This window comes from Mesitornis unicolor, unplaced genomic scaffold, assembly GCF_000695765.1.
Source record: "Mesitornis unicolor isolate BGI_N332 unplaced genomic scaffold, ASM69576v1 scaffold44238, whole genome shotgun sequence".
Taxonomy (NCBI): domain Eukaryota; kingdom Metazoa; phylum Chordata; class Aves; order Mesitornithiformes; family Mesitornithidae; genus Mesitornis; species Mesitornis unicolor.
Window position 1 is genome coordinate 5080 of NW_010203570.1, and position 15109 is coordinate 20188.

At 36.7% G+C, this 15109-nt stretch overlaps 1 protein-coding gene across 1 annotated transcript in view; it reads left to right on the forward strand.

Moving 5' to 3' along the window:
- Window positions 1-514: 514 nt before the first annotated feature.
- The window catches only part of RASA2 (RAS p21 protein activator 2), a 36748-nt gene continuing 22153 nt past the window's right edge, over window positions 515-15109 (forward strand). The window contains 4 exon segments of the mRNA XM_010190736.1: window positions 515-614; window positions 4674-4777; window positions 5798-5892; window positions 8825-8901. Coding sequence (XP_010189038.1) covers window positions 538-614; window positions 4674-4777; window positions 5798-5892; window positions 8825-8901 — 353 coding nt within the window. The 5' untranslated portion in view covers window positions 515-537.

Genomic DNA, 15109 nt, shown 5'->3' on the forward strand with positions numbered 1-15109 from the left:
GTACTCATAGCTGAACCTCTAAGGATAGATCAGTCAATTTAAAATCAGCTGTTCATTGTTGAAAATGATCTGATGGCAAGTTCTTATTAATTAGCTTCCTTTAGCCAAAATATTTGCAGAGAAAATACCAAGTGAACAATAGCTCAGCCATATCATGTCTTGGTCTTATGACCTAATGCCATATCACCTCAGGCTACAAGCTTCTTGGATTTAGCAAGCTACACAGGGTCAAGCCTGAGATGAGACGTCTCAAGGGAAAGTGCAGGTGCTGCAGGAAGTGGTGGTCATGAGTCAGTATTGACTTCCAGTCGACTCTCGTTCCCCGTGAAGCTGGATGTAGCAATTTCTGTATGTTGTTGGATCTTACAAATTGAAAAGGAATATGAAAATGCACCGTAACTGGATGGAAAAATAAATTTTGGACATTCATTGAAATTGTAAAATTATTGTGCCTAATATTTTGTGGGTTTTCGCCCCCCAATATTTACAGTCATTTTTTTATTTACAGATGATGCCAAACACTTAGTACCCAACAAAATGAGAGACTTTTTCTGTACCATAAACTTGGACCAAGAAGAAGTTTTTCGTACACAGGTAGTTGAAAAATCTTTAAGGTAAGCTTTATTTTTTTAAATGGAGTTAAGCAAGACTGCCTCAGTTCAGAATAAAAATAAGATAATGTATCAATGTGCATGTGCTTTTCCTTATACCTCTTTAAAATGAGAGCTGACTTACGGCAGCTATGCAGAAGTGTCACAGCAATGTGTAATCGTGAGAGTAGTTCAAAGAAGACGAATTTCAGGCTTGTAAGTAGTACACTGCTTTCAAAATGAAGCATGGTAAAACATTTTGCTATTACTTTATCCTGCTCTGCTGAGCAGCATAACATTCTTTTTCTCACCAGGTTGTTTTCAAGGGAAAGAAATCTGCTTGATACTTGCTCTCCATGTTGTTTCCTGCTGCTGATATGCAGTTGGTCTGTGTTGGTGGAATTCTGCTTTTAGTGTCTGTCTTGTAAAACCTGTTTCTAGAATGAAGGAACTGGAAATTTTCCATGTATAAGAGTTTTGTGTGCTGTGTGATGTCTAAGTGGTAATATAGCTGCAGCAGTATAGGTGCTCTTATATCTCAAAATACTTTAAGTTAAAACTAATATTTCTAAGTTGAGAACATTACTAGGAGTTAGGAGTCAATGTTCTGAATTACTCTTTGCGCATAGATGCCTTTCTGTCTCCACTGATGATACAGGGAGCTCCTTCATCCTCTGAATTTATGGCTGCCTTAAGTTAGATTCACAGCATGAGTAGGTTTGCATACAAACTGATGAAGTGTAATAAAATAGGTCATCCTTTATTAGCAACGACCAGAGTTGGATGCTTACACTTGATTACTAGTTTGTATGCAGTTATGAAGACTGACACTTACTCCAGAAAGTTAATTATACCATCTTGTTACTCTGTTAAGCTAGACTACTGTACACTTAGAGGTACTGGAAGGGAAGATGAAAGCTCTGATCTCTTAATTGTCTAAGAACTTTGTAAACTGCTTTTCAGTAAGATGGTGTTTGGTGTAATTTTAGTCATAAGTACAACTTTGAATTTAATTGGTTTGTTTTATATTATTTGCTTGCTTTTACTTACACAAGTTATTCACAGTCTGTTTTTGTCCCTGTGTTCTGGGTTGCAAATTTATACTAGCTATAATCTAAATTTATTCTACGAATATCCGCTAGTTAAATGTCTGTGGAAGTAATTAGCACTGAAACTAAAGTTATCTTTGACTGCAGTGACTGAAAACTAATGAAGAAATGTATTTTTAAAATGTACAAATACGTTTGGGCTTCCACCAGCACTGGGTCTATTGTTAGATTGCAGATGTGAAGCAAATGACTATTCAAAGTTAGAAAAACATGAGTTAATACTGAAGTGAAGGAAGGATATTTTGGCTAATGACTCAATAAGTATTTCCTGACACAATGTGGGATTTCTTTGAGTTCTGAAGAGAGAATATATGTATATTTTTTTCCCCTTGGAAAGTTTAAAGAACATCTGTGAGGCTCCTCAAATATCTATGGTCAGATACATGGATGGGGAGGATTGTGGTATGTGTGTGTTGTGTTTTTAAATTTAAACTAAACTCAGTTTCTTTTTTCCAAACTGAACTTTGGATGAATGCAATGTTATAGCAAAAAGTAATTATCTTGTTGATGTAACAGTTGCTTTTATCAGATGACAGATCGAGGGACGTTGTTCAGTTACCATCATAGAACTGCCAGTTTAATGTCACAAGGAAGGGAGGTGCAGAGGAATATGTCACACATTTAAATTTCACCTCCTGTATTACTGTAATCCTGTTCTTCCTGCGCGACAGTCTGGTCTTCCTTTGCATTAGCACTATCTTCTAATTTTGTATCCATCACAGTCTTTAAAGTTCTTGCCTCAAAGTCACTAAACTGACTGAATCCTCGAGGAACGGGTTGAGTAAGTTCTCCATTGTAATTATTGCTCATTGGTATAACCTATTGTACCCCTTCAGCCAGTTCTGTATCCACCTAAGAATTTCTTTACTAATCCTTTGTGTTCTTCACCTTAAATTTTCTCTCTGTGCCTCATACTTGCTAAAGAATAATCAACAACTGATTCATATGGAAAAGGTGTTAATCTAGGTAAGGGAAAAATGTATCGATGTGAATAGAATAACATGTTGCCTTCTATTTGTGCTCATGCCATTGACCTGCTCTTCCTTGCCAAATCTGAGACTTCATGTAATGTTCAGGTTAAAATAATGTTTGTTAGTGGCTGATCATTCTTTGGAAGGGGGGATATAGCTGTGAAATTTATAGGGTGTGGCTGCTTAATAGGTTTTTGGAAGTCACTGCTTATAGTCTCCATCCCAGACTAAGTATCTGATTATAGTTGGATGCATGGAGTTATATAGATCCAGCAAGACTGGGGGTTTGACACGTAGTGATACACAGTTGCTGGTGTACATGGTAGTCTAGTGTTCCTCTTAGAATGTCTGAATGCCAGCCAGTTCACCCACTCTTCACTCCAGCTGCTGCAGTATCTCTTTCTTTGTACTGGTGGAGCTATTTGCGTAGCTATTAGGGGAGTCATGTCACAGAATTGACTCAAGTTTAAAATAAACCTTTGTTTCACCTTTTTTGGTGAGAAGCTGAAAAACCACAAGCAAATTTTTCAACTGAGAATTCTTAATTATTTTTCAGTGTAATGCAAAGGCTAATACTGTTTTCTCTGCTTTGAAGCCCATGGTGAAAGGTCTGCGTTTGAACAAAAGGAACTTTTTCAATTGTGAAATTCCTCATTATGAATTCCTGCAGCTAAAGCTCTTGTTTCTGAAAATCAGTTCTAGAAATTTGAAATGCCAGATTTTTCACCTGTGCATTTTCCCACTTTTTCGGTTGGTTATCCATTCTTATTGTTAACTTATTTAATGACCCATTGGTCCTTAATCTTTTGGTGGTTTTTTTCCTGTAATTATTTTGTAGAGAAGAGAGTAGGGATGATGTCCTGTTCTTCCTGGTATCCTTTTGGGTAGGTAATACTATGAACTGATTGTTCCAAACTTAAGCATATTTGTATTGGTTTAATAAAGTATTTTACTGAGAAGGTACTTTACTAGGAAACAAAAAGATCCCCTCCTCTCATTTGTTTCTGGGTTTGATATGACTGTCATCACAATACTTTTCTGCGGAAAGAAAGCAGAGGCTAAAATTATTTTCATGAATCTGCACACCTTTCCCTGTTGATGTTATTATATTGTAATTGAAAGTATTTTAAGTCTAAGAATCCCGTAGTTCCAAAATAGCAGAGATTTTTTTTCCCGATTGCACTTGATTTTCAGAATTTACAACTTACAGTGACATTAACATTGGTGTTTTTTTCAGTCTTTTAAAATACAACCTTCTGACTGCTGGCTATGATTCCATCAATAAGTACTCTTTATGTTTAATGGAAGTATGTATTCCATGAGTGAGAATACCAATGCTCTATGTGAAATGGCTCTAAATAGAGGAACCCAGAGCCTTTTTGTGTAGAGGGCTCTGCAAAGGGCAGTTAAGTAGGATGAGCCGCAAACGTTGTGTTGGACTTCGTTAGATGGAGAAAAGTGGTGTGCATTTCAGCATGCAGGAAAACGTGTATTTTAGATTATAATTCTCTTTACTGTTCTGTTTTATGGTTGCTGACGTTTATGGCTTAATTTTACAGTTCTGAATCTTTGGGCATCAAATTTGGCACAGAAGTTAGAGCTAAACAAATGTCAGTTAGTGAAAATAATTCATAAATTGTATTTTAATGTAATTTAATAATGAAACTTGTGAGTGTCTCAGGAAGTAATTTGTGGTGGGTAGAGAACCAACTGGAATAATTTCAGGACAGAAAAACGAAGTTGCTGAGGAGACAACACTTTCTCTGTGTGTGCTCTGAATTTTGGGGGGGTTTTTTGAACATACAAAGACATTTTAATGCAGTTTTAACTTGCCGTGTTATTGTTTGTCCTTGTAATGAAATTGTTGTGGATGGCTTTGATAGATAGGTATAGTGCTGGAGGCCAAGATTTGTGCTGGCAGTAAAAATGTAGCATTTTAGTGTTTGTCTTCTGTATAAATTACATAGTGTTTTTCTATTTTAACTTTCAGTCTTTCTTTTCAGCCCTTACTTTGGGGAAGAGTTTTACTTTGAGATTCCAAGAACCTTCCAGTGGTTGTCCTTCTACATTTATGATAAAAGTGTTTTACAAAAAGACCTGCGTATAGGTGAGTTCTGGGATACCATCTATGTCTTTGCATAGCATTTTGTTATTTTCAGTATCATTATCTGTAGTATTAAGGATGCAATTACTGAAGCGATGCATTTTTCAAAACACAGTGTAGTATGCTTAAACTAAATGTTCCTTTACGAAAAGCAGGTTTTTGTTTCCTTGCTTTATTCTATTATATTAAAATATGTTTATTTTTAGGCTAATAGGACATTTTATGGTCTTATAATTGTAGTATTGGTACATTTTTTAAAAATTATTTGTTTTTTTCCCACTTCTGTTTCACTGGAATATTTGAATAATTGTCACTACTTGTAGGTATTTAAAGAATGAATTGTGGAACAGTTTGACAATAATTGCTACTGTGGGTTAATTCTTAAAACTATTTATAGATGATTTTTTTCTCTGGCAGCGCAACCTGTAACTTAGTGACTTATAAACTGCTGCAAAATGCTTTATGTAGCTTAAGTGAAAAATTACAGGAGGTGGATTTTTTTTCCACTGCATAATGGCTCTATTGCAGCTGGTATTTGGATATAGTTGCTATAATGTTCTGTGGAAGAAGGCTTCACATTACTTGAACTGAGGAAGGAAATAGTTTGCACCAGGATGCTAGATAATTTGGTATAATAACAGATTTCCAAATAGCAGTCAGAAGAGTAAAAGGTATCTACCTTCAGTTTCCTATTTAGTCATATTACAACACCGTTACTGTTTTCTTGAAACTTTATTATGTTATTTCCAGCCAGAAATGTGTTCTTTATTTTACCTAATCTTGTTATTAGTGATATCCAAAATGACATATTGTAATTGACTTAATTTGGCTTCATATAAGCTATTTTTGTCCTTTACTTGGGCTTCATGTTCCTTGTTTCCATAAGCTTTTCATATAGCATTGTGAGCTTAAAAAAAAAAAATCAAAGTTTAAACAAAAATCAAACTTAAATCTATGTAAATATTTGTCCTATTCGGATGAAAGTGATATTTACGCTCATCTCTTTCTGCCGCCTTCCCCCAGGAAAGGTGTCAATTAAAAAAGAAGATTTATGCAGCTACACCGGAAAAGAGAACTGGTTTATGCTTCAACCTGTTGATTCTAATTCAGAGGTTCAGGTAACTATTAAATTGCACATTTACATTTTAAAAATTAAATATGGATAAGTGCATGTAATGTTAAAAGCTTATATTGAACTGTGGCAGATGTGTCATTTAGCTTGATTAGAGAATAATGCATATTATGCATTTCTAAACTGGCTGTGTTGTTCCTCATGATACTTAAAACTTGCAGAAGATGTGAAGCAATTGTTTGGGAAATGTCTTAACAGTCTTTTGGTGTGTAAAATCATCAGTGCAAGAGGAGCTATGTACTTGAGACAGGTGAATGATGAGGAAACTATCACTTTTTTATTCAGTTCTGGTGTTTTCTGAAATGATGACTGATGATGTGACATGAAATGGCTAAAGTCTCCGAAGCTGGAGGTACTTATGCTGTGCTCATTTGTCGTATTTTGAAATGCCTTCTACATTCAGTATCAAATAACTTGCACTTCAGAATTGTATTTTGGTCTGTGGATTAGGTTATTCTGACAAGATTGTTCTAGTAATATGTAAAAATGAGATGGCTCTAGAAGTTGGAGCTATTCTCTCTTTGGTTTGAGGAGGAACACGGAACAGGGTTCTTGAGAATCTCTTAGCCTTGTTGCTGTGATAACCAATTTATTAGATTTTAATATTTTTTTCAGTCTTGGACTTGGCAGTGTTTGTATTTTTCTAGTAACTTGGAAGCCCTTCTAGATAGGGAGAATCCTGCCTACTTTTACAAGAGGTGAATGTGTGCAGAGTTCTCAAAAAAAAAAAAAAAGACATGTTATTTTCCAGGATTAATCACCTATTAGCCGTAATATTAGAATGAAGCTGTGGGGTATATAGGAGGGCATGTGATTGCTTTACGTGAAGACAGATGCAGAATCCGTAGACCTGGCATCTTCTGTTCTGGTTCCACAGAAAAAAGAAAAAGCCTCTTAAAATACAGTGTTAAAATGCAGTAGTAATTTTGAGAACAAAACCGTTTAAATTGTTCTTCTAGGTCTGAAATTCAGGTTGGTGATTTGGACACTCTTTGTTTCTATGTGTATCTTGACAACATAACAGCTCCATCTTCCTCTAGCCAGCATCGGAAAATGGATCATTAATCCATTTGTAAAGTTAAACTGTCACTTACTTGCCTTTGGACAGCCCTGGGATCTGCAGATGAAAAGTGTGTTCACATAAAGTGTGCTGCTTATTTATTGTATAAGAATGGCTGATTTCTCTTTGTTTTGATTTAAAACCAATCTTTACAAACGTGTTTAAAACCCGTTTGCACACTATGTCAAAAAGTTCTGATACAGATCTGCAGATCAGCCACTTTAGGGAATCATTATGCTGCTCTCAAAAAGCAAAACAACAAAAACGTACCTGAAACTCTCCATACATGTCAGGGAAATATTTACTTAGAGCCATGTTACTGTAGCCATCATGGTGCTGAGGTTTGACAAACTACACCTACAGATAGTTCTCAGGAGCAGTAAACTTTCTATTTTACTCCTACTGATCTGTGTAGAACGTGATTTGGGTTGGGTTTTGTTTTGTTTGTTTTCTTTAAAAGCAAAAGGAAGATGTTAGGCCATTCACAAGGTCTGCCTAGTTAAGTCAGCTGTTACACTAAATACTACTAATGTTGTCTTTTCATTTGTCGTTCAAAAATTTTGCCTTGTAAGGCTGTTGGCATGCTTCTCAGTATCCTGTTTTTATCCTGTAAATCTATTTTTGTAATTGAGTTTCCCTGCTTGACAAATATTTTCTTAATGTACCCGTGTTCCAATGGGTGCAGTTACAGTTTGCAAAATACTTGGCAAGCATCCCAAAATAGTTACGTTTAAAACTTCCTTATAAAAGAAACTTCACTTCTCCTCCCATGTGACGTACAGAGAGAGAAACACAGCCCTTGCTCCGGGAGATTTACTATAAAAACATTTCAGTTCTACGTCAAAACAGAAATGCTTCAGAAATGTGTGCAAGGTCAGCTAAAGGTTTCACTTCCATCTTAGTGTTGTACAGCAGAACTGTAATTCAAGTTATAACCTGCTTCCTTTGCCAAACTTTAAATTACCTTCCAGGTCCCTTTCCTAATAATAATGGACAGACTAGTGTCATCTGATGTTCCGTTTAGCAAATGGACATATTCCAAGAATACTGAGGAGAATATGGTTTAGAGGAAAGACAGTTTCAGCATCTAGTTATCTTAGATATGAAAGTGAGCTGGAATAGCCAGGCACTGAAAGGAGTAGCAGTAGATGTTTGGAGTAAGGTTATAGCACCAAATTTTGGTCATTTACTGTGCCATCACTTATGGATTCTTTTTCTTAGTACAGCCTACCATCTCAGCAAAGAAAAAGGAGGAAGCCAAGTTTAGCAATTATTGCACCTTTTCCTCTCCTTTGGTTGTATTTTCTGTTCCATGAGTACATCCGCAGACTTCATGAGGTAGCTGAAAGCGGTGTTGGGATGCATAATAAATTTGCAGCTGATCTTTAGTCTGGCAGGATGGACAAGATTTCTTAGCTGGATATTAAATGTTACTGGTTATTGCTATTGTAAACGTGACTGCCTCCAGAGTCCAAGGTCATTTTAGAACTTTCTCCTGAACACTGTTTGTACGTTGGTTCATCGTGTGCTTAGGACAAAAAAGCTGAGAGGGACTTTTGCTCTCAGTGCTTCCTCATGCTGGAAGAAGTATTTTTTTGTGTTAGATCTATGGTAACTTGACAAATAATGTGCTGCCTGCAGTTGAAGATAATGCTTTTCTTTATCATTTGTCTCTCTAAGCTCAAATGCATTTGTCGTATTCTACTTGCAGGATATGTGCTTTATAAAACGTATTTGGCTGAAGTGGATATATTGGCATTACCTTAAATAGCTTCTGGCTGTAAACTATATTATTGTTCTAATTACTACTTTTAGAATAAAGGCTTTTAAAACTGTATTTCTCTCTTGTGTTTTTCAGGGAAAAGTTCACCTTGAATTAAAACTGAATGAACTGATAACAGATAATGGATCTGTGTGCCAGCAACTAGTAGTACAGTAAGAAAATACATTAATCCTTGTATATTTAGTTGTTTGTTAGAACATGATGTGATTTGCCTCTCAATACTGAATGTCTGTGCATCTTGGTATCAATAACATTTTTCTTTTTATATGACTTCCCTTGGAGCCTGCTTTGCTGAGGGAATGCGTGTATGTTTAGAGAACTCCTGCAGAAGTTTCTCACAACTGCTCATCTCTGCTCCCAAAGCACTCACTTTTATTAGGCCTTAGGACTTACTTCAGTGTCTTGTAATTCCGGTTGCAGTGGGATTGATGAGGAAGCCAGGGATGCTCACTGTAGCTGACAGCCAGAACTTGCAGTACTGCTGTTACTGACAAAAATGAGCTGCTGCTGGTGGTGTCTGGAACGGCGTGAAACTTTTTCATTAGTAATATTTTGGTTTAGTATCTGAAAATACACTTTTAGCTTTGCTTCAGAATTATTTTCTCATAGCTAACCATGATAAGAAATGTTTATAGTAAAACAGAGTACAAAAGTTGCCGTTCTGGAGCAGCCTAATGTTGCTACATTTCAGTAGTATTTCTTAGCAACAACTTCAAGAGTTTTAACTACCAAACTTAATTTTTACTCCAAATTGTAAAGACATTACAGCATGTCAAAGAGCCTCAGAGAAACACTATATTTTTGGTATATGTTATTTTTAAAAAGACAAATTTCACCAGTATTAAAGAAAAAGCTCAGATTTGGTCACATTGGTAGAAACTAACCAGTCTGTACTCTTGTATTTTTACTCTGTTTTTGAGCTGTGTTTGATAATGATCCTACATTATGGCTTTGGGAGTCTGAATATACAATTTACAGATGGCAGTCGTGGCAGACCAAAATTCCACATGTACTGGTTATTCTTTTTATTCATTATGAAGCTGTACATGAGGCTAGAAATTGATAAGAAGTTAACGCAAATACAACTATACAAGAATGTTGTGACACTCGTAAAAAGTTTGTCTGATAAGGGCATACTAGAAGATACTGGTCTCTCTATAAGCTAATGTTGTCCTTTACTTTGGAAGGTGTCTGATAGCCTTCTGTGTTACTTGCCTCTGGGAGACTGTTTCCTTTCTTTGAATAGACCAGTGGAAACCAATGACTCGCAGAGACTTAGTGAGATTGACAGTGTTCTCTTGTGACTCTTCTTTACGCTCTCAGCATGAGTAAGGTTCAGGAGACCAAGCCAGCTTTACTCCAGTGTTTTATTTTTAGTGCTTCAGAAGGAAATAAAGGCCTTCTGTATTTGTCTTCTAACATATTGTGGGATAGGCCATGTGAAGAAAAGGGTATGGACAAAGGGGGTTATAAAGACTAAGGGAAAATTAAGATTTAAAAACTGAAAAAGGTAGTAGTAAGATTCTTTAATTTTACTTTCCAACTTCGTCCATTAACTTACATAGTCATTCAGAGGGAGGTTTGTTGTTTTGTTTGTTAGTTTGTTTTTTAATCTTCTCTGAGAATTTAGTAAAAGAATGGATTGTATTTCAAAACTGTGAAGAGAGGAAATGGTGTGTGGTCTTCCATTTGTCTCAGTAACTCCATGTTCAGATCAGCTTCAAGGAGCAGGAAGAGACTATTAACACTGTCAGTTTTGCTAATGTAATTTTCATTATAAAGTTTAAATTACAGTCTTTCTGTCTTAATCGACTGTCTCAACCAGGATGAGTAATTTAGTTGGAGCAAGACCTGGCAAAATGTCTTTGCTTTTTTGTTACTTATTTGGTATGTAGCAGGAAGCCAGCTTTGTGATAGAGCTAAGACAGTGAAACTGGTAATGCTTTAGTGGCTATTGTAGACTGATAATTCAGGTAAGATACAGATACTTGCTGTACATCATCGTTTATTTGTAAATTAAAGGTAATTCAGAATGTGTTTCTACTTGTATAGTGGGTGGCAGCTTGGTTCATTGAGAATCCTGCTGCTTATTTTTGTATCACACTTTAGCCTTAAGTTAATTTTTTTTATTACTAGTTTTAAAACATGTTTGGATTTTTCCTATGACGATAAAAAGTTGCTGTAGGAAGTTACTATTGCAGATTGCAGTTTTGAGTAGGAAGTGGGTTACTCATGGTGCCCTCTCTTAGAATCTCTTTATGACGGAGATAAATGATCAGAAGGAAGCCAGGGTTCTCTGATGGTTGCTGTACTCACCCACCCAGTGACATGTGAGAGAGGACTGTGCGTTAAACACTGTGGTATTACATCAGTACTTTTGTCTTCATCTGAGATTATGAAATGCAGTAGAGTTCCTTAAACTAAAAATGTTCAGTAGTATTTTATCACACATGCCGATAGCCTCGAAAGAATTGGCTGTATAAGTAGTATATTGTACATAAATATATTTCTGGATGTGCATGTGACAGTATGAGTAATCAGTCTCTCACTGGATATAGTACTATAGGAATGGATGTGAGGGCATTCTTGAGACTTTTGATCCTAAAGCATGAGGAACTTACAGAAAACACGTGCGAGAGTCTGTAATAGAAAATTTCAACTCCGTAAAAGTCTGCTTATTTTCCAAATTTCCAAGCATAAGTAGTCAGTGATGCATTTATTGTTATGTCTTAGTCACCAGGTCCTGAGAAGTCATTCTGTTAGTAACCGCTTTAAAAAAGCTGGAAGATAGGAAGTAACAGAGCTGTGATTGAGTTTAAAAACAAACAAACAAACAAAAACTGGGCATATGTGTGTATTTCTGTCCCTGCCTCATCTTGATCTGTCTGAAAGTATTGGCAAAGAAAAAACAAACCATGGAAAAAATAATTCTTAAAATACGGGCAATAATGCTTGAGTTTCAGAGCCATGTTTTACTTCATGTCCAGATTCACAGTCTCTTAGTGTAATGCAGCAGGAAAGCTTTTAAGCATTCACCAGTGACATTTCTTGTAGGACAAGAGAACAGTAGACACTTGTGCTGGCTTTTGTGCTTAGGTAAGTTTCTGCCATGTAATCCCTGAGAGTCCAGAAGTTCTCCCAAGATGAAAAATAGTAGCTATAACTTTCAAGACATAGGATTAAAGATCATGTTAGGCACAGACAGTAGCAACTTCAGTAGCAACTAATTGAAGGGATGTGATTCTGAGCATTACCTGGAGTTCCTCGTCAGCTTTTAGTTTGTGACTGAAACAAAGTGCCTTTGGACCTCTAGGATTAGACCTGACTAGGAGATAGATTCATATTATTTTGGTTCTGTAGACATGGTTGTAGAAGCTTTTTTTGCTGGTCTTCAGATAAGTTTTATCGTAGTATTCATTTAAAAACTGAAGATAATTCCAGCAGAAGGCAGTTTTTAAAAGTTGAAGATTGGGACAACAGAGAGCTGCTGATGTTGTTAGCCTCTTACAGCTAATGTGGGAGGAAGGAAGGCTTCATTTCTCATGCTAGTATGTATAGTAAAACCAACTTTTCCAAACAAGAAGTGTTTGGGAAAATAACATGTAGTTTTTGAGAGATGTGTTGCTGCATATGACAGAGATGGTCAGTTTTTGTGCAGTGAAACCAGGAATGAGACTCCTCGTATTTCTTTCTTTTTGTCCTCTATCTACCTGCCTGCCCCTTCTGTTTCTAATTTAGATCCTTATTAGGGCTGTATTCCTCAACTTCATGTAATGGAAGCAAGTTTGGGGAAGGATAAATATTAATATATTGCAGACTATGTTTGTAATGGTGAAGCTCCGAATAACGGTTAAAAAAACCCCCCAGTTCTTAAAAACTGGAGGTTTCCTTCTTTTGCTCAAGTTGACAGAGAGCTGTCATGTACAAGACAGACCAGAGCTGACTGGTCTGGTCTTACTTGTTTCTGGAGCTGGGCGGGGAGGAAGAAAAGGAAAATGAGAAGAAACTGTGGCCAACTTTCTTTATGTGGGATTATCTGAAGCCAGCTAAGGCTTCCAGGTTGTATAAGCGTTTTAAAAACATGATATTGAAATACATTTTTCCCTGGAGAGAGTTAAATTAAGACTTGTAATTGCTTATCTTACATCAGTGAAGCCCTTACATTTTTTTTGAAATTGAAGCATGAAGTTAAACTTCCTTTGGTGAAGGGCAGTCTTAAGACACCACTTACAGTGAGCTAATGCCTGATTTTACACATGATTTTTGTATTAGTTGGAACCTTGCTGTTATATTTCTTGCAGATACATTCACAGATGGTGTATGAATTAAAATCTTGTTTTTTGTTTTGTCTCTGATTCTAGTTGTTTCCTTTTCTAATGTGTGAATGAAGAGGGGAAAAAGATAATGCAATAGATTAACTGCTGATTCAGTGTGGGCTCTCTTCAAAACCACAGTGGCATGTATGGCACATTTCAGTAATGTGTATTTGCAGCTCTCCTTCCTGGGAGTCTGTAAAAACAAGTTAGCGTGACCATTGTTTGCGTATTTGCTGCTGCTAAAAGGGATGACGCTTGCACAGTTTCTTGCCAGATTAGGCTATTGGATGGTAGTAGTTCCCTTCTCTGTGTTTAGCATGAGTTAAACTCTGAAACAAGCAGTTCTATGTATTTACAATACGATTATTTGAAAGCCCAGAAATGTCTCATTACAGCTAGATTTTGTCCTTTTTTGCACTTACTTTTCTAAATAAATCATGCACTAAACTTTTGTAAGTTGATCTGTCAGTTTGTTACTGTCCTGTTTGTACTTTATCTGCTCACATAAAGTCGCTCTATGGAACATAACAATTTTTATGAAGTGTACAAATCCTAATGGCCGCATTTATTTGGTTTCTGCACTTAAAAGGTGATTTGAACGATGGTGGTAGAGTCCCTCAGTTGTTGAGGAGATTTATTGTGAGCTGTGTCTATTTAAGAACTTATTTCCATTTTATGAGCTGAATATACGCCAGTTGTATCTGAAAGGCTCATATTTCCTGTATGAAACTCCTCTTGCAGAACAAACTACTGAGATGTGAAGCAAGAATTAATGTAAACTGAAAGATCTCTTACACTGTGCAGTAACTGATAAGTAGTTTGAGAACAATAGTCCTGTTAGCTGTTGCTTAGACTTCATGTAAAGATGTAGTAATCTAAAATATAAAATAAAATACTTCTAAGTTCCTGTCTACTTCTTCTAATTCTTTGTCTGTTTATACCTTTTGAATGAAAATGGCTTGTGCCAGCCTAGGTAGATGAAACCAGTTGTCAAAGCTGGAGCGTTGTGAGAATAGGAGTGTGTATTTAGTGTTACTTTCTTTTTTGATTGGTCAGAATACTGGGGACCTTGGGAGTTTGGTGTGGATTGGTGGTTTTTTTGTGGGGTGGTTTTCGTTTGTTTTTTTTTCCCCTGTTGTAGAACGTTGCAGTTCTAGCACTTTGTCTGATTCTTTGTGGAAGGACAGTATTCCTGTGAGATTTGGTTGCTGGTAAACTGGTTGACGTTGCACTCTTCCATTTCTGTTATGTTTAGACATGTTTACTGGGGACTCTGTTTATTAGCTTAAAATTACCTACAAAAATTCGGTCTTGTGTGTTCTGTCCCTAGGGAGTAACAGTCCAGTTTGATGGTGCCAAGTTGATTTAATGGCTTCCTACCCTTAATGGCTACTTGCCTTGCAGTGCCTTTGGAGCTTGTGAGATCTTCTGCCTGACTAGATTAATTCTGGTTGCCAAACTGAGTGAAAAACTGGCTCGAAACCTGAATAGCTTTCTGTAAGGTTAGTAAACATAGGTGATAGATGGAAGGCAGAAGTGTAAGAGAAGGAGGATCTGCTTTTTCGGTGCAGCTCAGTTTGCTTAGCTATTCTGTCAGATAATGGGTCTAAAGCAGACTCCAGGCAGTAACTGGGGAGTTAAAGATGGTTATGATTGGCTAGCTTAGAGCGAGATATGAAAGGGGAGGAGGTGAGAGAAATTTGGAACAAATTCTTGAGCCAGATGGATCTGAAAATGAAAGGTTTGGGACTGTTGGGAGTTGATCGTCAGGGGGACTGAGGTATTGTTTGGTTTTTCGGATGCTGGAATAGGGTAGGCTGTCTAAGGTAGGTAGACCTCACTTGCTGGCAACAGAACTGGGACTTGGGCAGGAGATGGAAAGGAATTGCTAGAGCTGCCTATGCAGAGAGACTGACTGGAACATGAAATCAGCTTGAGGTGACAGATCTATATGGTGAATCCAGAGATTCTAGTTCTGCTGCAGGGCTGTGTAGTTGTCAGTAGAGTGTTTTTCGACTTGCAGGAAATCACAAACTAGCATTCC